At 34.2% G+C, this 23822-nt stretch overlaps 1 protein-coding gene across 1 annotated transcript in view; it reads left to right on the top strand.

Moving 5' to 3' along the window:
- The window catches only part of LOC132715044 (cytoplasmic dynein 1 heavy chain 1-like), a gene marked incomplete at its 3' end in the record, with an annotated part of 29141 nt that extends 5418 nt beyond the window's left edge, over positions 1-23723 (top strand). The window contains 21 exon segments of the mRNA XM_060698020.1: positions 64-219; positions 4725-4827; positions 5055-5228; positions 5499-5754; positions 5974-6160; positions 6559-6779; positions 7289-7513; positions 10721-10781; positions 11153-11246; positions 11889-12105; positions 13705-13791; positions 14092-14247; positions 14464-14598; positions 14944-15150; positions 15380-15463; positions 16472-16651; positions 16870-17022; positions 21926-22072; positions 22486-22623; positions 23076-23176; positions 23420-23723. Of these exon segments, the coding sequence (XP_060554003.1) occupies positions 64-219; positions 4725-4827; positions 5055-5228; positions 5499-5754; positions 5974-6160; positions 6559-6779; positions 7289-7513; positions 10721-10781; positions 11153-11246; positions 11889-12105; positions 13705-13791; positions 14092-14247; positions 14464-14598; positions 14944-15150; positions 15380-15463; positions 16472-16651; positions 16870-17022; positions 21926-22072; positions 22486-22623; positions 23076-23176; positions 23420-23723 (3386 nt within the window).
- Between the last annotated feature and the right edge of the window lie 99 nt (positions 23724-23822).

Below are 23822 nucleotides of genomic sequence, written 5' to 3'. Positions count from 1 at the left end.
TCAAAGTCCCCGGATAACGTCCGATATTCTCGTGATTCATCAGTTTGCCATGTATCGATTCAGGAACACGACTACAATTCAAAATAGCTCCAGACATCAGGCAGGATGCAGACCAAGTGGAAGCCGAGGGTCAGCCAGCTCAACCTGTCCAGTCTGTGGCAGATCCGGATAAATTTGTCACATATTTAGAACGGTGTGTGCCTGTTTTACTCGACGATTGTGATGGCACATCTGCATCTTTCAAGGCCGCGCTGTCAGAAATCGCAATAATGTCGAGCAGATAAAAAAGTTTCTAAGTGATCCACAAAACACCAAACGTTACTGGTACAACGCTCATCTACTAAAGGTACCGTATGTAATTTAAACACTTTCACAAAAAATAGTTGCCATTGTTGTTTTAAATTAATTTTCCCTGAAAATTATGGAAATGAATCATCATCTCGCAAGTTGGCAATGAGCCAAATTTTAAGAAATGTCATCTTGATGGGGCTGCATTTTTACTTATATTGTATACTAAATAACTGGTGATGTTAAACACAACGGTAAGTCATGGATCAATATTCCAAAAATTTATTCAGTCTCTGTTTTCTGGGTCTGTTTTCTGAATTATGCTTTCCATGAGTTGCAGGACCGCTAGGGAGGCACAAAGGACTGCTTAGCAGTCCTTAGCGGTCCTTAGCAGTGTTTAGTAGGACCGCTGTTGGGTTTTTCTCAACCACTGATGCTTGGGGGTCAGATTCTGCCTCCCAACATAAAATTCCCCTGTAAACACTTTATCGGAAATATTTTAACACGAATGGGACATCTGTTGGAACAATAAGACTTGTTTTCAAACAATTTGTACATATATGAAAAAATACCGTTTACCATTAAGTCTCGATAAAGTAAAGATTGCAGACTCCCAAATGTAAACAGTCCAACCAATAGTCAATACGCGACCTGAGCCTAGAATACATTTATGCTCTTGTTTCCCTTCTTGAGCCCGGACACAACACTAATATGAAATTAGGCAAAGCCTATGGACGGGGAAGTCGTTAAACAATTCCTTTCATTCTTTCCGTTTTATAGGTGACATTCGGTATTACATGCACCGCTTCCGTTTTCACTCGGAACACTCGACGATTATTATTTATCTGAAAAGTTGAGATTTGTTCCGTTATCGGAATACCCCGCATATTATCATTGAGTTACATTGTAAATGGCAGCGCCCGACTAGAACTGACACTGAAAATTTCATTAATAGGTATAGAATTCTATATTTTTTTTAATTGTTTTTTATTTGATTTTCTTTTAAATATACACGTGTAGTCTATAGCCGGGCAAGCCAAAGCCCGGACCCGCTTCGCGGGCCCGGTCTTTGACTTCCCCGTATAATTCTCTCATGACTTAAACTTGCGGGAAATGACGATAAAATGCTCGAGTAGTCGAAAGCAAGGGTTTCGCTTCAATCGCTTGTGGATTTATCAAGTATTTCTAGAGTAATTGCCCATGACATAGTGAAACCATTCCATAATGTTGTGTTATTAGTTCCTTGAGTGCTTGAAATTAAATCAACAAGTTTTACAGGAATAATGATAAACATCACTGTGAAGTTTCGCAAATGTGGTTTTGCATACATGTGGATTTTTTCAGCTTTGTTAGTGTTATTGCCCTTGACTAAGTATAAATTTGCAATTTTTAACTTGTTCATGCATAGCTCAAAAAGTATTTGACCTGTAGGCCTGAAAGGTTTACAAGAATGTTGGTCAGCACGCGTACTTTACTACTTATGCATTTTAGGGTTTACTTGTGGATTTATTCCAGTGTTTGTAAAATTTTTGCCCTTACTTAGTAAAAGAATTTTAGTTTACAACTTGTGGCACATGTAGCGTTGTGGCACATGTAGCCCAAAAAAATATTTGACCTAGAGTCATAAGATTGACAAAACAGTGGAGTGTGGGGGCACCCGTGTCCTATGGACACATTTCTAGTTTGTTGTAATTTCATACAAGTGTCCCTTCAGTGATTTTCCTGCTTATATAATAAACTCTGATAAAAGGCCTCTTCCCAATTGAAATTTTCTTTAAAAAATCATGCAGTTTTCCCAAAAATCTGAACTTAAACCTGCTTTTTTACTTCCCAAATTAGCAATTTAAGTGAAAATTTTTTGGCATAATCAAGTGGCTAAGTGAGGAAAAACACTGCCCTTTTTTTTTAATTTCGTAACACAACAGCTTTAATGGGGTTAGGATCAAAACACAATTGATAGGAAAAATGTGTATTTGGGTATGTTTAGTTATGTCTTAGGGTAAGTATATATTGTAAGGATTTTTGTGCCCCCATTTTCATATATGGCACAAAATCACATTTATTTTTCACCCCCACATGACAAGGGATACAGGGATACATGGGTTACACAAGGTTACAGTGGAATACAGTGAATTTCCATTATGTAACAGATCTTTTTAAAATTAAATTTTGACTTTTTTGTTATTTATTTCACCTCAAGATTTATTTGAATTAAAAAAAAAAAAGATCTAATTTTACTTATAATCGATAATCCATTAACATTACCACATCAAAAGGGGCTTGTTAGCTGAGTAATTCTTAGTGGCGGGCACTTAGATTTTACCCTTGTCTGTCCGTCCATCCGTCCGTCTGTTCTCTTTTGTGTCGCAAGTAACTCAAAAAGTATTTGACCTAGAGTCATAAAACTTTACAGGAATGTTGATCAGCAAGTGTAGTGCACCTGGGTATTTTCATCTGGATATTTTTTGTAGTTTTAGAGTTATTGTCCTTGACTAAGTAAAATTTTGCAATTTTCAACTTGTGTCCCATGTAACTCAAAAAGTATTTGACCTAGAATCATGAAACTTTACAGGAATGCTGATCAGTAAGTTTAGTTGTGCACCTGGGTATTTTCGTGTGGATTTATTTAGTATTTTTAGAGTTATTGCCCTTGACTAAGTAAATTTTTGCCATTTTCAACTTGTGTCCCATGTAACTCAAAAAGTATTTGACATAGAGTCATGAAACTTGACAGGAATATTGATCAGCATATGTAGTTGTGCACTGGGTATTTTTGTCTGGATTTATTTAGTATTTTTAGAGTTATTGCCCTTGACTTATTAAATTTTTGCAATTTTCAACTTGTGTCGCATGTAATTCAAAAAGGATTTGACCTAGAGTCATTAAACCTTATGGTAAGGTTGCTCAGCATATGTAGTTTAGCACCTGGGGTTTCGCTTGATGGATTTATTCAGTATTTGAAGAGTTATTTCCCTTGACTTAGTAAAAACCGTTTTTCATTATGTTGTTATTTGTTCCCTGAGTGCTTGAGTTAGAATCAACAAACATCATGGGAATAATTGATCAACATCACTAAATTACAGGAATAATGATTCACATCACTGTGAAGCTATGCACCTGGACTTTGCATGTGGATTTTTTTTCAGTTTTGTTTAAGTTATTGCCCTTGACTTACAGTAGTATAAATTTGCAATTTTCAACTTGTTCATGCATAGCTCAAAAAGTATTTGACTTGTAGGCCTGAAAGTTAACAAGAATGGTGGTCAACATGTGTACTTATGCACCTTGGGTTTGCTTTGTGGATTTATTCAGTTTTTGTAAAGTTCTTGCCCTTTACTTAGTAAAAGATTTTTAGTTTTCAAAAAAATATTTTGACCCTAGAGTCATAAGATTGACAGAACAGTGGCGCGGTGGGGGCACATTTCTAGTTTTTGGCTTATTTTATAGCCGATATTTGGTCAGATTCCAATTGAAAATAGTAAATTATTTTCCCAATTCACAGGAAAAAAATCCCTATTTGCAAATTACAAAATAAGAATATTAAATAATAAATTGTAAAATCTTTGAAAATAAGAGCTTCTTCACTGTTATGGTGTTTAAATTTTTTTGAATATGCCATCCTAGACAGTGATTTCTTTGGATTCATTTAATCACTGCAAACTTAGTCATGCATTTTTTCCTAAATTTTAACAAAACATCACTGAAAATTCCAAATAGGGTATGGGTCATGTTCCCAAAATCCTGGAAAAAACCCTGTATTGTATTCAGAATTAAAACAGCTTTTTAATACAAATATTTATTTTTAGTAAATTTGGGCAATATTTGGGTATTTCATGCTGCCTCTCAAGGTCTTACCAAATGTGTGTTAGGGAAAAAAAGGACATTTTTTTATACATAAAAGTATCTATATTATATAAGGCCGTTGTAATTATAAACATTTATGTATTCATATCTTTACTGTACCACTGCGTATCAATGTGCAGGTTTTGTACATAGTTTCATGGCCAGTTATCAGTATTAAAAGTGATAATGATTTGCCCTAGTTAAATGATAATTTAATGTTCTAAATCATTATCAAAAAATAATTAGTTTAACTATATGAGCCGCATCACGACAAAACCAACATAATGGGTTTGCGACCAGCATGGATCCAGACCAGCCTGCGCATCCGTCAGGATCCATGCTGGTCGCTATCAGTTTCTCTACTTGTAATAGGGTTGGTAAGCTAACAGCATGGATCCTGATCAGACTGCGCAGATGCGCAGGCTGGTCTGGATCCATGCTGGTTGCAAACCCATTATGTTGGTTTTGTCGTGGCACAGCTCATATGTTTCATTTCAAAGACCCTGTCAGATTTGAAGAAAGTAAGCTGACACCTGTTTTGTAGAATGTTCAAGAATAGAATTATTGAGTATTTTCTTTTATACATTTACCAGATGAGTCTGAAGAAGTTGCAGACAGTGGGGAAGGAGATGGTGAGGCCGGAGTGTCATACATCATATCCTCGGATGTGCATTTCACAAGCTCCAAAATATTCAGGTTACATTTTTAAAAAATAATTCAAGTTGTCACACTTCTGAAAAATATTTTAATCCAAAAAATACTTTTCTAAAAGGGATAGTAAGTATCTCATATTATCGTTTGACTAAATGCTTTTTCGTGCTGTTTAAATGTATGTATGATTATCAATTACATATTTTTTAGCACTACTTACTGATTTACCAAGAGAAGAGTTACTGTAGTGTCGTTGTTAATTGCTATTTCAGTTTGGTATTTATCAAGAGAGGAGCTGTGGTTGAGGCAGATAAATCATTTCCCTCGCAGCTTCAAATTATGAATCTCAGTGATGGTTCCCCTTATGAAGCACTGCATTCCTACATCAGCCATGCTGTATCCCCTTACTTTAAGTCCTATATTAGAGAAACTGGCAAAGCTGAGAGGTAATGATTTACACTTGAAAATTTGTCTACTCAATAATGTTTTAACTTATTTCATTATCATTGTAATTTTTTTTTACTGTCAAATAAATTGAGTGTTTATGATAAGTTTTGCCATGTACATGTATAAGTTTTGATGTGTATCTTTACTGTATGATATTATTTCTGTGATAGTTTGAGTGTTTAAGATAATTATTACAGACAAGTCACAAGTGTCATCATTATTTCATTGCAATATGTCATTTATGATAAAGAAGAGTTTTGAATGTTTAGGGATGGTGACAAGATGGCTCCAGCAGTTGAGAAGAAGATTGTTGACCTTGAGATGGGACTTCTACATCTCCAGCAAAATATAGATATACCAGAGATCAGTTTACCTATACATGCTGTTGTGTCTTCTGTTATAAAAAAATGTGCTGAGGAAGGTAGGAAACCTAAGGTTGAAGATTTTGGAGACAAAGTTGAGGATGCACAATTTCTAAATGCTCTACAAAGTGGTGTTAACAGATGGATTCGAGAAATACAGAAGGTATAAAAATGTTATTTTTTGCTCTTCTCAACTTAAAAAACATGATTTCACAAGTTATTTTACGATTTTAAGGACTTGTATATATGATGATAACGGAGTATGATAAATTTGTAAACATGATAGAAAAAGTTGTGTCACTATAAAGTATTGAATATGTGAAAATGCAGCATGTTTTTATTAAAAGCACAAAAAGCTGATATTATACATGTATAAATTCAGGTGACTAAGCTTGACAGGGATCCCTCATCAGGCACAGCTTTACAGGAGATCAGTTTCTGGTTAAACCTTGAGCGAGCTTTGTTGAGAATTCAGGAGAAAAGAGAGAGCCAAGAAATTGTCCTAACATTGGATATTTTAAAGCATGGCAAAAGATTCCATGCTACTGTCAGTTTTGATACAGATACTGGTATGATGATTTTTAGCTTTTAAAATTTAATCTTAAATTAAACATTTTAAGACCATATTCATTTGTCATAGTCTTAAATCTGTCACTAATCTGGGATGTCAGTTGGTGAGCAAGAACAGTTCAGTTGTAGCTAGAAGGCTCTTTATTTGTTGTCAATTTTTCTTCACATTTCTTTCCTATTTTGATATTTAATACCCAAGTATGTATGTATGTGATTGGATATTCAAAATTTATGATTGTATTTATGGAATTTCAAGGTTTCATCTTTGAAAGCTGCAATTTTTCACCTTTGAAATCTATAACCAAATGATGCAATAGATTTGAGGCTAATGAAACTCTGTCATAATTTTACAAGCACTTATTTATAGTACTCATAATACTTTTTTTTAATATATCAGGTCTAAAAGCTGCTATGACCACTGTGAATGACTATAATCAACTGATGAAGGATTTTCCATTAAATGACTTGCTGTCTGCCACAGAATTAGATCGTATACGTGTTGCTCTGCAGGCAATCTTCCAACACCTTAGGAAGATCAGACCCACAAAATACCCCATACAGAGAGCCCTTAGATTGGTAGAGGCTATCTCCAGGGATCTTAGCACACAGCTATTAAAGGTAAAGTTCATTGAACGCCACCTTTCCTTGTTGATCTTGCTTATCATATTTGATAAAAGATTGCTGTCAAGACTTGAACTTTCTTTAACAACAATAAGATGGTATCCTTCAGATAAATTTTTATAGCATGATATTTGAAAGTGAACATAGATTAGTAGATTAAATCAGTGTGAACCGTCGTCTTTACTGCATGCTTTTTCAGGTTGTACTAAGTGACAAGTATGAACTTCTTATACAGTTTCATAAAGACTGTGAATCAGGAGAATATGTTGTAGGAATATTAGTTTTAAAAAACTGTTCATGCATGGTTTCTGATTTCAGAGACACAATTCTAAATCTAAGAAAAGTTTATTTTATTTTAAATATAAATTTTAAAAAAAGTAATGAAAAGTCTTTTATCATGTTAGTTACATTTACCAACATTGCGAAATATCAAAATCTGAATGTATGACTTTAAATTTGTTGTTTACTTGCAAGGAACATGGTCACATATTGTTTAATTTGTTCAGGTACTTGGTACAAGACGTTTGATGCATATACCATATGATGAGTTTGAGAAAGTGATGTCAGCATGTTTTGATGTATTTTCTACCTGGGATGACGAGTATGATAAGTTACAAGGTTTACTGAGAGATATCGTCAAGAAAAAGAGAGAGGAACACTTACGTATGGTCTGGCGTGTAAACCCTGCACATAAACGCTTGCAGGGGCGTCTTGATCACATGAGGAAGTTAGTACAAAATATTACATTTTTGTAGCACTGCAACAGATTTCAATTATTTGTTTAAGTCTACAGTAAAGACTGTTTACAGTGACCTTCGATGGGAGAAAAGAAAAAAGGTCATTATAGACAGGGAGTCATTGTGGACAGTCTACATAATTCGGATATATGAACATATCATACCAATATTTTGTTGAAAAACAGGATAGTACCATACTAAGGGTTTAATTATACTTTTTATTGATATTAAACATATCAAATATCGTTTATAAAAAACAAGAGAGTATTAAAATTGCATGTATAATTGGTTAAGATTATAAACTACACCATAACATTAGTATTTAAAAGTTACATATTCATTAAAATGTAATTTATATTGATAAATCTGTTAATTTCAGTTTAACTAATGAGATGTTACTGTAGAGACATTCAATTTTGTATAATCAGCCTGTTTACTTTACGGAGTTCAATGTATTAATAAAACATTAGATACAAATCTTCACATAATTTCTAAAGATAAGTGCTCCGAAAAAAATTAACAATCGAGGTTTCAAACATAATCAGACCTTTAAGACGTTTGGCATTGTTTATCTTTACTCGCCAAAACACCGCAGCAATTATGTATATGCAGGTGTCTTTAATCATTCTATCGGTGAAAATTGATTGAATCTGTCGCCATTTTGTGTAATTGTCAACAAACAGCCACAGTGTATTAGCGTGTCGCCGATTGGTCAATGCAAACTGTCGTAGATACGACGCGCGTTCTGATTCGTCAATCGCATGAATAAGTAATGAGAAAAGATAAACATAATGAACTCTTGCCTTGCGGCGTGTATTGAATTTTGTTGATGTTGACACGCGTTCTTAATTAGCGGATTAACGGTAATTGGTTGTAATTGAGAGGTAAACAAATTATTAACAGGCCTAGCGGCGTAAATAAGTATGACGGAAAATTATAAAAATCGGGCGACTTCAAAATCTCTTTGAAGTTTGTTTTAGTCAAAGTCGCTGATCCGAAGGCGACTTCTTCGCCACAGTCGTCGCCTAGTTCAAGCCTTGCTCCCCTTGCAAAAGTCGCTGTTCACGGCTCAAATACCGTAACGGGTGACTAAATCATGGTCGTTGTACGGACTAGACAGGAAGTCGCTACATACAGACCATTTATATAGTAAATACTGTTCCGCGCACCTAACTATGGTCACTAAAGACAGAACGTCGCTATATACAGGGGGTCGCTAAGACAGTCTTTACTGTACATGTCTTTGTTTAAATTTTGAATGAAGTTAAGTTTTGAACCCATTTGTAAAACATGTGCAGTCTTATATTGATATATTTAAATAAGTAAGCTAGTAATTTATTTTTTTAAATCTTGAGAAAAATGTCCAGGTAAGTGGCATGATCATTGTTAGTTATTGATGTATCATTGATAATTATGCCCCCATTTCGAAGAAAAGGGGGTATATTGCTTTGCACTTGTCGGTCTGTCGGTCCGTCGGTCCGTAGACCAAATGGTTTCCGAGTGATAACTAAAGAACCCTTAGGCCTAGGAACTTCAAACTTGGTATGGTGATTGGTCATGACCAGTAGATGACCCCTATTGATTTTGGGGTCAAGGGGTCAAAGGTCAAGGTCACATTGACCTTGTAAGCAAAAACCGTTTCCGATCAATAACTAAAAAACTTTAAGGCCTAGGAACTTCAAACTTGGTATGGTGATTGGTTATGATCAGTAGATGACCCCTATTGATTTTGGGGTCAAGGGGTCAAAGGTCAAGGTCACATTGACTTTTTGGGTAAAAACGGTTTCTGGTCAATTACAAAAGAACCCTTAGGCCTAGGAACTTCAAACTTGGTATGGTGATTGGTCATGATCAGTAGATGACCCCTATTGATTTTAGGGTTAAGGGGTCAAAGGTCAAGGTCACATTGACCTTGTAGGTAAAAACGGTTTCCGATCAATAACTAAAGAACTTTAAGGCCTAGGAACTTCAAACTTGGTATGGTGATTGGTCATGATCAGTAGATGACCCCTATTGATTTTGGGGTCAAAGGTCAAGGTCACATTGACCTCTTAGGTAAAAATGGTTTCTGATCAATAACAAAAGAACCCTTAGGCCTAGGAACTTCAAACTTGGTATGGTGATTGGTCATGACCAGCAGATGACCTATTGATTTTGGGGTCAAGGGGTCAAAGGTCAAGGTCACATTGACCTTGTAGGTAAAAACGGTTTCCGATCAATTAACTATAAACGCTTAGGCCTAGGAACTTCATAAACGCTTAGGCCTAGGAACTTCAAAATTTGGTATGATGATTGGTCGTGACCAGCAGATGACCCCTATTGAGTTTTGGGTCAAGGGGTCAAAGGTCAAGTCACATTGACCTTGTAAGGTAAAAACGGTTTCTGATCAATAACTTAGAACGCTTAGGCCTAGGGAACTTTCAAACCCTTGGTATGGCGGGTGATATGGGTCATGAACCAGGAAGCAAGGATTAGACCCAATTGAGTTTTTGGGATCAAGGGGTTCAAGAGGGTCAAGGTGTCACATTGACATTGTGTAAAGGATAAAAACCGGTTTCCTTAATCAATAACGTAAAGGAGATAGCGGCTTCGGCCGTAAGGAACCCTTTCAAAACTTGGTATGGTGATTGGTCATAGGACAAGCCCAGATGATGACCTATTGATTTTGGGGGTCAAGGGGTCAAAGGTCAAGGGGTTCACCATTGACCTTGGGTAGGTAAAACGGTTTCCCCAATCAAATTTAACTAAAAACGCTTAGGCCTAAGGAACTTCAACTTTGTATGATGATTGGTCATGACCAAGCAAGATGACCCCTATTGAGTTTTGGGGTAAGGGGGTCAAAGGTTAAGGGTCCCATGACCAGTAGATACTTGATAACCCTTATTATTGTTTGATCACTGGGTCAGATGTCATGCATAATAACCTTATCACATGACTTATTGGCTGCTGATAGGGGGCATACATGTTTTACAAACATATCTTGTTCTGTTAATGAGTTAATCATGAAAATTAAAACAATATCCTATGTCTTTCTGTTGAATATTTATGTTGTGAAGGGACTATAAAAATATATTAAACCTTGTGATTAACTGTGATTGATTGTTTTCCCAGATTCCGTCGCCAGCATGAGCAGCTACGACAAAGTGATTGTAAGAGTATTAAGACCTGTGACCAGTAAACAGAAGCCTGGTACACCTCTAGAGGAGATTCGCACCAAAGCTTGAACCTGTTGTAGATGAGGCAGCTGATGCTAATGCTATTGGAGGTAAATATCTGACTATTTCAATTTGATAGGTTTGTACAATAACGCAACAACTGTATGTAGAAATCATTTCACTATATATATATTTTCTTTAATTGTAAAATAAACTTATTTTGCAATAGTGATTTTTTTCAAATCTTTATTTTTATATGATTTATTTTTCCATACTGTTTATCTGCAATAAGTTAAGTGTATCCAAAATAAACTAATCCAAATTTTTTGTTATTGGCAAAAAACAATTTAATTTAATGATGATAAGAGGCCCCTGAGGTCTACCATCACCAGTAAAGCTGGTAAGTCACCATATGACCTCTACCAGTTAGAAAACTCAAAAAAGATCATGTTTAAAACATTTAAATTTCTATATCAACAGGAGGTAAACCTAGCATATGAGAATGTGAAGGTTGTAGACGGTCTGGATGTTTCCAAGGAAGGATCTGATGCTTGGGAAGCTGCCATTAAAAGGTATGGTTACATTTATCTCTTTTATTCAAACTTGTTTCCTTGTTTTTTATGTGGAAAGAAACCTTAAATTAACTATGCCACTGTTTATGTGTTTTAAAGCTCAATTTAGTATATGAAGAGTGTTTTTAAATACTTGCCCTCATTCTCAAGTTACTTCTTAATATCTGTTAATGAAGTGTAACTTTACAAAGATATGAAAGCACTAATTATATTTTGTAAACAGTTAATGGTTGTTTGCATTGAGTTTATTAACAGGTTATGTTTATAAACAGTTCATTTTAGTTCATAAAAAGTTGTTTTAATAGTCTATACACATTTTAAGGTTGTTAACATAGATTTTATAGTGTTAATGGTTGTATAAATAGTTAATAAACAGTTAATGGTTATTTACACATAGTTTATGAACAGTTTATGGATGTATACATAGTATGTATTAATAGTTTATGGTTGTAACTTGTTTACATAGAATGTATTAAAAGTTCATGGTTGTTTACATAGAATGTATTAAAAGTTTATTAACAAAAATTTATGGATGTATATTTATATAGAATGTATTAATAGTTTATGGTTGTTTATATAGCATGTATTAATATTTAATTGTTGTTGACATAGAGTTTATAAACAATATGTTATATTTACTAGGTATGATGAGAGGATAGATAGAGTAGAGACAAGAATTACAGCACGACTACGTGACCAGCTAGGTACAGCCAAGAATGCCAATGAAATGTTTAGAATCTTCTCGCGATTCAATGCTCTGTTTGTACGACCACATATTCGTGGAGCTATTCGTGAATATCAGACACAGCTCATGCAAAGGGTGAAAGATGACATCGAGTCTCTACATGAAAAGTTCAAGGTACCATATAACAATTAAGATGCATTTAAAACAATGAAGACATAAAAATTTTGTTATTCATTAACCAGGTTTTCCGAAGGAAAAAACTGGTTATTAGATTGAGGTATGTCGGCGGCGGGCGGATGGGCGGGCGGGCGACGGGCGGGCGGGTAAACAATTTCTTCTGTGCGCAACTCCTTCTACATTTCTCAACGGATTTTGACCAAACTTTCACAGAAGCTTTGTAATCAAGTGCCCTGGCGCATAATGTCTGGGTATTGCGATTGGATAATATTTGACCTAATTATGCCCTTTGTTTTTTTCCTTATATAGAATATATAGTGAACAATTTCTTCTGTGCGCAACTCTTCTACATTTCTCAACGGATTTTGACCAAAAGCTTTCACAGAAGCTTTGTCATCAATTGCCCTTGGGCATATTGGTCTGGGTTTTGCGATTGGATAATATTTGACCTAATTACGGCCCTTTGTTTTTTTCCTTAAAAAGAATATATAGTGAAACAATATCTTCTGTGCGCAACTCCTCCTACATTTCTCCTCGAATTTTGACCAAACTTTCACAGAACCTTTGTCACCAAAGTGCCCTGGGAACATATTGTCGGGGTTTTGCGATTGGATAATATTTGACCTAATTATTGCCCTTTGTTTTTTTCCTTATATAGAATATATAGTGAACAATTTCTTCTGTGCTGAACTCCCTCTAATTCTCAAGGGATTTTGTTCAAACTTTCACAGAAGCTTTGTCATCATGTGCCCTGGCACTTATTGTCAGGGTTTTGTGATGGATAATATTTGACCGAATTATGGCCCTTTTTTTTTTTCCTTATACAGAATATATAGTGAACAATTTCTATCGTGCGCAACTTCTCCTACATTTCTCAACGGATTTTGACCAAACTTTCACAGAAGCTTTGTTATCAAGTGCCCTGGCGCATATTGTCTGGGTTTTGTGATGGGCCCTTTGTTTTTTTTCCTTATACAGAATTATCAATATATAGTGAACAAATTCTTCTGTGCTGAACTCGTCCTACATTTCTCAACGGATTTTGTTCAAACTTTCACAGAAGCTTTGTCACCAAGCGCCCTGGCACATATTGTCGGGGTTTTGTGATTGGATAATTGTTGACCTAATTATGGCCCTTTTTTTTTCCCTTATACAGAATATATAGTGAACACTTCTTCAGTGGCAATTCCTCCTACATTATTCATGTTTTACATTGCACATAGTTACATTGTTTGTTGCTTGTATTTGTATTTCAAATACAACATATTTATCTACAATGGTGATAATTGAAAACCTGGTTTCATGGCATTGCCATGTTTCTTGTTTTTTATTGTTGTATCTTTAGAAGGATATTTCTGTACATTAACTCGATAATTGAGCTGCATTATTTCAATTTTATCTATTGTTGTGATTATGTAGAAATGGTGTTAATGATACAGGTAATATAATATTAACTAATTTTGGCTTACTTAGATTAATATAAAAATGGGATTTAGTATTTTATAGAAAAGAACAAATGCATTGATATCATAATTTTGTTCACACATTTGACAAATTTGAAGCAATGCTATGATTTTGACATATTTTATTACCCAGGTTCAATATCCACAAAGTAAGACATGTAGAATGAGCAAGGCTAGAGATTTCCCCTCAGTATCTGGTAGTATCATCTTTGCTAGACAGGTATGACTCTTTGACATTGTCTTACAATAATCTTCTTTTAAACCATTGTAATTGTAACAGAAGCAAGTAGGATGTACTTAAATTCGGCAGCAAATTGAAATATTATCTGCTGAATTAATGTTATATTTCCCTTCTGTAACTTGTGATAAAAAATGTTTAACATGAATTAAATGCAGGAAAAAAAAGAAGAAGAAATTCAAGTCAGCTTTATTTATTTTACAAGTTAGCTTCATAGATAAGTTTGTTTCAATACAAGTTATGTTATCAGCATATTTTAAATTGAATGTTTGTATATTATAGATTGAACGACAATTGACTGCATATTTGAGGCGTGTAGAAGATGTTCTTGGTAAAGGATGGGAGAATCATGTTGAAGGTCAGAAATTGAAGGCTGATGGTGATAGCTTCAGAAATAAACTTAACACCCAGGAACTCTTTGAAGATTGGTCTAGAAAAGTTAGTATGGCATTTTGTTTTTCAGTAATATATATATATACACAGTTAATATGTCTTTCTATTTGTTTGTTCAAAGAGGAATAATTATTTTATAGTAAGGTAGTCTTTTAATGTAGAACATACAACAATTTGCAGCTTCATCAACATTAAATTCAAGAATGTTATCAGATTAGAAGTATTTCAAACACTCTCACTAACTATATATTATGTATGTAGGTGACTCAGAGACAGCTACAGGTGTCTGGTAGAATTTTCACAATAACCAGCATCAAGTCAAGGATTCCTGGTAAAGGAAATGTTCTCAAACTGGGTGTTAACTTTCAGAAAGACATCATTACTCTCTCTAAGGAGGTAAGTTTGGATATATAAATGTAAATTACTAAGTTACTGCTACTATATAAATGAAAGATATTTCTCTATCAACTTTGCTGGAATAAAGTTTGGCAGCTTCCTTTGAGTGGTCACATGACCTAAAAATGGCATTATTTCTCAATGACTGCTCATTAGAAATGGATGGATCATCACCAAACTTGGTTCACAGTATCTCTTACCAAATGTTATAGAATTAAACATTAAAATACTTGATGTATAATAACTTAAAATTTTTCATTTGGAAAAATTGCTTAGAATGAAAATAACATTATAAACTAAGATATGAATTGAATGATATTTAAAACTTGTTAAATATAATTACAGGTGAGAAACATGAAATGGCTGGGTTTTCGAGTTCCACTATCTATAGTGAACAAGGCTCATCAAGCGAACCAACTTTACCCGTTTGCCATGTCGCTGTTTGAGAGTGTTCGCACTTATCAGCAAACCCTAGAAAAAGTTGATGAACGTCCATCAATACATTTACTTGTAGCAGGACTTCACAAGGAGGTCCAGAAACTTATTGAAGAGGTTTGTCAAAACTCATTCTTTAGTCATGTATGTCTGTAATACTTTATTAAGAAGAAAAAAACAACAGAAAAACGAGTTTGGTGTTTTATGTATTTATTTTAAGTGTGAATATCTGCTGAAATTTGTTTTGTATTTGTTTTAAAGATTTTTTATTGAAGAATGTGTGTTAATTTATTACATTTGTTCTTACACAACTGTATTTATACGATTTTATATATACATTTTACAGGGAGTACAGCTTGTGTGGGAATCATACAAACTAGACCCATATGTACAAAAACTTGCTGACACATTGGTCAATTTCCAGGAAAAAGTAAGATATTTTTACTACAACATTTAGTTAAACAATTCTGCATCAAAACTTAAAGGAAAGAAACTGGAAGAAAATTTTAATAGGGTTTATATATTATTAATGAAATATGAAGTTTGGAATATAGAGGGGACTTCAGTCTTATCTAGTTGTGTCGCCTTGAAAAGGTGACATATAGGGGTTACTTTTGTCGGCGGCGTCAGTGTCTGCGGCATTGTCGGCGTCGTCGGCGTCCCCTAAAGCTTGTCCAGAGCATAACTCAGTCACTATAAGTCTGATTGACTTCAAACTTGGTATGCATGCTTCTTTCAATAACCCGAAGTGCAGTGCACAAGGACCGGTACTCTGCAGTTCTTATTTTTTGAGTTATTGCCCTTTGTTAATTTTCATACTTTAATTTTGTCCGGGCCATTTCTCTTCAACTAAAAAAGCTATGGACTTGAAACTTCATAGGATGATAGATCTCATTAAGAAGAAGTGCAGTGCACAAGAATCGGTACTCTGCATTTCTTAATTTTTGAGTTATGGCCCTTTGTTAATTTTCATACTTAATTTTTGTCCAGGCCATTTCTCCGAAAGTATAAAAGTTATGGACTTGAAACTTCATAGGATGATAGATCTCATTAAGAAAAAGTGCAGTGCATAAGAACTGATACTCTGCATTTCTTATTTTTTGAGTTATTGCCCTTTGTTGATTTTCTTACTTTATTTTTGTCCTGGTCATTTCTCCTCAAGTATGAAAGCTATGGACTTGAAACATCATAGAATGATAGATCTTATTGATTAGAAGTGCAGTGCACAGATATGCTGCTCTGCACTTATTATTTTTTAAGTTATTGCCCTTTGTTATTTTTCATATTTCATTTTTGTCCTGGCCATTTTTCCCCTAAACTACATTGTTCAAAAGGCGACACATCCGACTCGCAGAGTTCTAGTTTTAAATTGATATTAATGCATTTATACCATCAATTGTTTGACATAACTGTAATAAGCTATGTGATGATATTATAGGTGGATGATTTGTTAGCTATGGAACAGGAGATAGATCTGGAGGTAAAGTCACTAGAGACTTGTGCATACAGTAGTACAACATTCAGTGAGATACTGGGCAAGATACAGAAAGCTGTAGACAATCTTAGTCTACATTCCTACTCTAACCTACCACAGTGGGTAGCCAGGCTCGATGATGAGGTTTGTGGATATTATGTTATTTATTTTGTTAACAAACTGTTATAACTTTTGTTTTGACATTGGTAGAAGACAGATTAATGAATGTATATGAACTTAAAATTTATTTAGGCGTAGTTAAATGCAAGCAATTGCAGATGCTGAATGTCAGTATTTCATTGATGTGTCATTTTATATAATAGATTTGTATATGAATATAATTATTTTTCTGTATATAACAGGTGGAGAAGAGACTTGCAGGACGTCTAGAGATAGCATTAGATGCCTGGAACAAATGTTTACTGGGTAAGAAAGAAGATCATGTTGACTACAGTATGGATACCGATACACCACAATCAGCTAGCATGAAACTTGGAGGAGAACCAAACATCAAGGTAAACTTTTCATAAACACATTCTAATAAAAGAAATCAAGATTTATTCCTTTTAAGTGAGATCTAATAGGTTTGAGTGCACAAAGGCGATTGTTACTTCTTAAGTGAATTTTTTTTCCTCTCTAGCTAAAAATTATGTATTGATAAATTTGTTACCAGTTGTTTAATAAATTGTCTGGTACTGTTTAACTTAGAGAACTGTTTGTTTCACTGTTGAAGAGAAAGAATCATTAAGAAATGCTTTTTCTACTGATATTTCAGTGTTTCATGAGACAGTATAGACGGGTTTAATTTTCAGAAAAGACCCTCCGTTAAGAGTCAAACGGCATTTTTTAGTATAAGCTGGTAGTCAATCGTTTTAACATAATTCGAGTATGCTGAATCCATTTTTTGCTCTACCACGGCTGTACTTGAAGTCCTTGACCTTCAAAAGGTCAAATCAAAATGGCCGCCATTGTCCTTTACCATCTACTATAAAATATTTTTTCTAGTACATATAGTATCGTATTTCCGTTAATCTACATGGAATAAAGTTTCAATTACTTAAACGAATAATTGGCTGATAATTATACATGCTTTACACATTGACTGCTATGCCGGCCATTTTTTATTTCAAAATGGACATGCACCTTTTTAATAAATATAAGTAAAGTACTTTTAAACAAATGGATCCTTCTGTAGGAACGAGTATCAAAAATTAAATAATGATATGAGCAACATGTCATGTCGAATTGTACACACTGTGTAGGTATACTGCACACTTTAATTTACATCATTACTTTAAACTATCACAGGTCATTCTTTTTGGACAATTAATCTATATCAGGTATCTGAGATCCAAAATGTCTTACATAAAACCTGCTCATTTTAATTTACCATTAGATGTTTAAGTAATCTGTATTTTGGTAGAATAGCATTTGTGTAAACCTTTATGGACACTAGATCATTTTATAATTTGAATGTCAAGAGTCAAGGTCAGTATGTAAATATTTTAAAAATTGCCTGTCATCTTCACAGGTCAGCGACTATATCTTTGAGCCTGCATGTCTTTGCAACAATAACTTTTGTACGACCCGATTTCAAATAGAAAAAAAACAACAACAGAATCCCAAAAACAGCGATCAAAACGGCAAAATTGAAAACGTTTTAGGCTCGATTTGATTGAGCCTGTACATGGACGTTACTGGAAATTGCAAAGTACGGTCCAAGCACCCTAGCACCGGCCCACGCAAAATTCATATATCAAAGGGGGAAATTGTGAGATTTGAGTTAAGAAACATCCGCAGATATGTTTATACGATACTTTTTATTGTTGTATTGATATAGCTACTTTATAAAGGGTCGTATTTATCAATCAAACGTTAAACATGCCTATACATGGTTTAAAACAGATCATCTATTTTTTAATTGAAATAAACTCAAATAAATGGTAAAGTCATTTTAATCTTTACTAGTATTATCTTTCACCTTGAAAAAAAGTCTCGCAAACATGAACCATAAACAGTCTACGAGCTTGCACTGTCTTACGGTAAGTGATTAATATAGAGTAAAACATTATAGGTCTATCGCGGGTATTTGATGATAGTACATACATAGAAGATAAGACAGTTAATTGATACCAATTCTACAATTAATATATTGACGATTCACTGCTGTTTACACTTTTTTATTAACACAGAATGACTTGATAAGAGCATTTTGGCTTTTTTTGCTACTAAATTATGTAAATATATGCCGTCGAAGCCTATGTCTTTAAATTTTATTTACTTAACTGAAACTACGAGTTTTTTTTTGCGTTTTGTCTTAATTCATTGGTATTTATTCATTGTCTTAGTTAATATCAACGTCTACATTTGTATTGTCTCTTTGCAAAGGACGCTGCACCTTATTCAATCTCATGTTTTAAAATCATCCAAGTAACTAAGATATATTCAAATCTTCATACTTATTTTGTTCTTGGCTATCTTTCAAGAAATTGATGAGTATCTAATTCCATTATGATGTAACATATTTTTGATATCATTATATCTCATATTTTTTCAACTATCACCCCCATAAAATTACTTTGGTATTTCTTAGTGTAATTTTAGTCACTAAAATTTGTACCAACTATTTTTGGACTACCCTGACAATTATGTAAAACAAAGATAAAGAAGGGCGTGTCACTTGAAATGTCTCCGAAGCTCGGCTCAGTTAAGGTTCCATTACCTTTGTTGCTGGGTCGTATTTGGGCTGCGTTTATTGAATGCCACCTTTCTTTGTTAATCTTGTTTTCCACTTTTTACATTGAAAGCATGGTTACTGTAGTCTTACAAGTTTTACCAATATTAGAAACATTAAGAAGCATTTATTTATAGCATCAGTATTTCTTATTATTTTAAAAAGCATCCATGAATAAATGACAAAGATATAGACACAACCATCAATGTTCTAAATTGACCTATCTAGCTATCAACCAAGTGTTAAAGCATTACAAGTAGTCCTAACGTGCCATAAATTTATGCCTAGTTACGCCAATATCCATCCATCGAATGACAGAATTCATGACCGGACATGGCCTTCAAAATATTTATATGAAATGAAATATGACCTTTAATGTCTGATATCTTACTTTATGCGATAATTCTTTTCTCACTCATGACAAATTGTTTCAAAGTACCACGTATTTATTCTTAGCTCCCACTGAATAACACATAAATGGACTGGACATGGCCTCAAATGCACTCTCATATCATGACTTTTGAAATATAAGTGTGACCTTGGATCTTTTGTCGGCTACTTGTCGTCTTATAAAGAGACGCCATAATTATCCAAAAATGATTTTTAATTCATCCATGAATGACAAAATCGTTAACCAGACTTTTTAGAGACTTTATGGAAATATTTTGTTCGAAGGGAAAGTATGATTTTGGTCTTTGATTTACATCATCCGCTGGGTTTTACATGTGACTCATTGTCCAAATGTGCCATATATTTATGCATTTTTTTATTATTTATGAATTATTTCAAAAGGCACCAATTAATGAGAAAGTTATAGATCGGACACAAACATCTTGTTACGTTTATATCATGATTTATGATATAGAAGTTTACTGTAGACATTACCCTGCTTGCTGCTTGTGCATGACACGACCTTTTCAAATTACACATTTGTGCAAAGTTATTGTCGTTCCAGGAGGACGGCGGCATATACAATTAACAAGATTCAAATAATTTTACCCGAACTCCGCCTGCTCTAGGCCAATCAAAACAGATAATTTAATATGACATGATAACAAAATAGACGAAAAACGGCCTAACACAGGGGCCTCAACCACCATGTTCTTGTCGGGTTACATATAAGCAAATGAAATACTATCATCACGCACGAAGCTCGGCACTAGTATGTAGAGGCTTCTATGGGATAAACACCATATGGAATATTTTTCTTACAAGAAGAAACTTTAACTCTATTATTCAGGAAAGTAGTCTATTTCATGAAAAAAAAATTTTCGAATGCTAGCCTGGATGGCAATTCCTATTACAAAGACTTTTTTTAAATATCAGGTCGTGCATGAAAAATTGTTGACCGGGTTCCCCACTTATGAACTTTTACAAAATTGCCTTTCTTGATAGACATGACCCTTATCTTTGGACTGTTGAATTGGCTCTCAAACATTACACGTCCCAGTACATGTTCTTGCGCAATTGTCATTGACATAAGCAATAAACAAACAATTTTCATGGTATCCCTGTTTTAAGATTAAGTAATAATATAAAGTATATCATTTCCCAATCCGTTATATGCCGTATATTTATGCTTAACTATTTCAAAATTCATCTCTAAATGACAGCATACTAAAATGCACATCTTTATTCAAGCACTTTCAAGTCTAACTTGAGGAGTTGAGCTTCACAACTGGGTCTATCTTATGACATTGTATCAATGTGCCACACATTTATGCAATTTATTTCAAAATCTATCCAAAAATGACAGATATGGACGGGATTAAAAACGGACTGACAGGGACAAGCTCTTACTGGGAGATTTGTGAAGATGTCTATTATCTTCATGTTATTTTCTTACTCCAAAAGCAGCCTTTTGCCTCCCAAAATTAATGATTCATCCTATAGGTCGGGGGTATACGGAATTAATCTAAAAGCCAAATTGTGATAGCAAATACCCCTAACTGACACAAGAGGACGCTCGGACAGATAGACAGAAGGACAGATATTTGAGCAGGTCCCCCCTCAGGACGATAGTTTTAAAAAACATCGCAATAATTTAAAGAACAGGCATTGTATTCTTAGAAGTATAATTAAACATCTAATGACAAAAGTGAACGCAAATATAACTCTCATTTACGTTGTATTAGGGTATAAATTGTGACCTTTTTGCACCATTAAGTTTGTAGTTTTAATGGATGTTTTTCAAAGTATTCGCTTGGAAGTCTTAATTAGTATCACTGCACTTCTAATAAAAGAAAACATGCCTAGTAAAATGCCTTCTTGCGCTTGTTAACTTTAATTATAATACAGTGTATAAAACATAGAAAATTATCCGCCATTTTGAAATCCAAGATGGCTGCCGCAATAAATTTTATTGTTTTTGCATCTATTCTTCTCGTCCACACTTCAGTAGACTAAAATTAACAAAGCCTTAAATTAAAATGCCACAAAATGTGTATATATATCACCCATGCGAGAATTAAAGTAAAATTAAAAAATTCAATGGCAGCCATATTGAAATTGATTTTTAAAGGTAAAGGACTTAAAATACAGCCTTGGTAGAGCAAAAAATGAATTCAGCGTACTCAAAATAGGTAAGTAAGCCCAACTACCTGCTTGTACTAAAAAATGCCGTTAGGATGAACATTTTCCCAAAATCAAACCAGTCTAGTATAGATGTTTTATTTTGATTTCAGCCAATGATTCATGAGTTGCGTATAACAAATCAACTGATCTATGTTAACCCACCAGTTGAAGAAGCTCGAGTCAACATCATGCAGGAACTGTTTGGCTGGGAAGCCATTGTAACCAGTCTTCCTAAGATAAAGCACTCTAGATACCAGGTAAGCACCTTCTTTGTATATCTTCAGTATTTTTTTTAGTTGAAATATAAATGGCTCTGAAATTATGAGATTTTTATTGGTTTGTTATACGAGTCTAATCTGAGGCACATTCTTTCTTTCCCCTTTTCCTTCAATTCTAGGGACAGTAATGTTAGTAAAAGCAGAGTGCATGCAGTGGATGCTGGTAGCTCCGTAAGAGCATTGACAATCACCTAGGACACTGTGGAGGCCAAATGATGTTATGAGGTCCTCATGACATTTTTCTATTTTCATAAACATAACATTTTGCAGTCTCATGGCAGTCTAAAAATCTGAAGAAATACCATATCAGTGCAGAGGAAACTCATAGTGTGACAAAGGCATTACTAAATTTAATGTTATTACAGACTGTAAAAATTGTATTTTTGTTCCAGGTTGGTTTGGATGTAGAATCTGAGGCAGCTGCCACCTACAAGAATGTTCTAACAAAGTTACCTGGTGGAATGAAAGTCATTGAGGAATCTTACTATGCTATACAGAAAACTGTTAAAGAAATGGAGAACTATATCATGGTAACACTCACTCTTATATGTCATAACATTCTGTCATATTTAGTCTTTTATAAATTCCTAAGCTTCTTAATTTTTCAATTTTATGCAAACTTCTTGGGGAGGTATGTGTAGATTTATTTATAGTTAATGTAGCAGTAGACAGTGCCTATAAGTTTCTATAGGCTCCTTGCAGTTTTAGGAGCTTTCCTATGATGGTTCTGTTATTATAGTAATTTGAAATCTTACTTTTATCCTTCAAACAATCTTCTTAATAATCAAAAAGTTTGGATTAATGTTTCACTGAATTTATGTGTAAAAAATGTCATTCTATATCCGGTTTTAATTTGTATAATAAAGCTTCTTTTTGAGAGGTCACAAATAAAAAGGTACACTTAATGTTAAATAAATGGCCATTGATTTTGTGATTACAACTTTAGTTACATATGTTAATGTATATGACCTGTACACTGTAGGTATGGTTGAGGTACCAGGCATTGTGGGATCTTACACCAGATGGTCTTTATCAGAGGATGGGAGATCTACCCACATGGATGACAACACTGGAACAAATCAAGTAAGTGTAACTGAGGCTCATACCTAGTGTAATATGATATGGGGGATGTTTTCTGCCAATTTTAATCATACTCTAACCAAGGCAAATAGTGATATTATTGAAAAATAATATCACCATTAAGATTTATAAAATTGAAAATTTACTCAATTGAATCATCTTTCTTGTAGATTTGTATGAGTTGGAGTTAATTGTACTTAAAAGATTTCACAGAACAAGATTTTCAAATACTGTATATATCATTAGGTCAGCAAGAAAGACTTTTGACACTTCTGAGACCCAGAAAGAGATTGGTCCAATTATTGTACAGTTTGGTAAAGTCCAGTCCAAGGTGACACTGAAATATGACTCCTGGCACAAGGATGTACTGAGCAGGTTTGGTGGTATGTTGAGCAATGAGATGACCGAGTTCCACTCTCACATACAGAAGTCGCGATCTGAGCTAGAACAACAATCTATAGACACTGCCAACACATCAGAAGCTGTAGGACTAATCACACAAGTACAAGCATTGAAACGCAAGATGAAAAACTGGGAGAAACAAGTTGATGTTAGTATTTGGTTTCTTCTTTCATTAACCTATCATAGTATTTGTAGGTTTACTACAGAACTGTTGTAATTGATACAAAATGAAACCGTTATGATAAAT

This window comes from Ruditapes philippinarum, unplaced genomic scaffold, assembly GCF_026571515.1.
Source record: "Ruditapes philippinarum isolate M1 unplaced genomic scaffold, ASM2657151v2 ctg11453_1_1_1_1, whole genome shotgun sequence".
NCBI lineage: Eukaryota > Metazoa > Mollusca > Bivalvia > Venerida > Veneridae > Ruditapes > Ruditapes philippinarum.
Note: the sequence above shows the minus strand (reverse complement) of the source record. Positions and strands in the feature narration are given on the sequence as shown.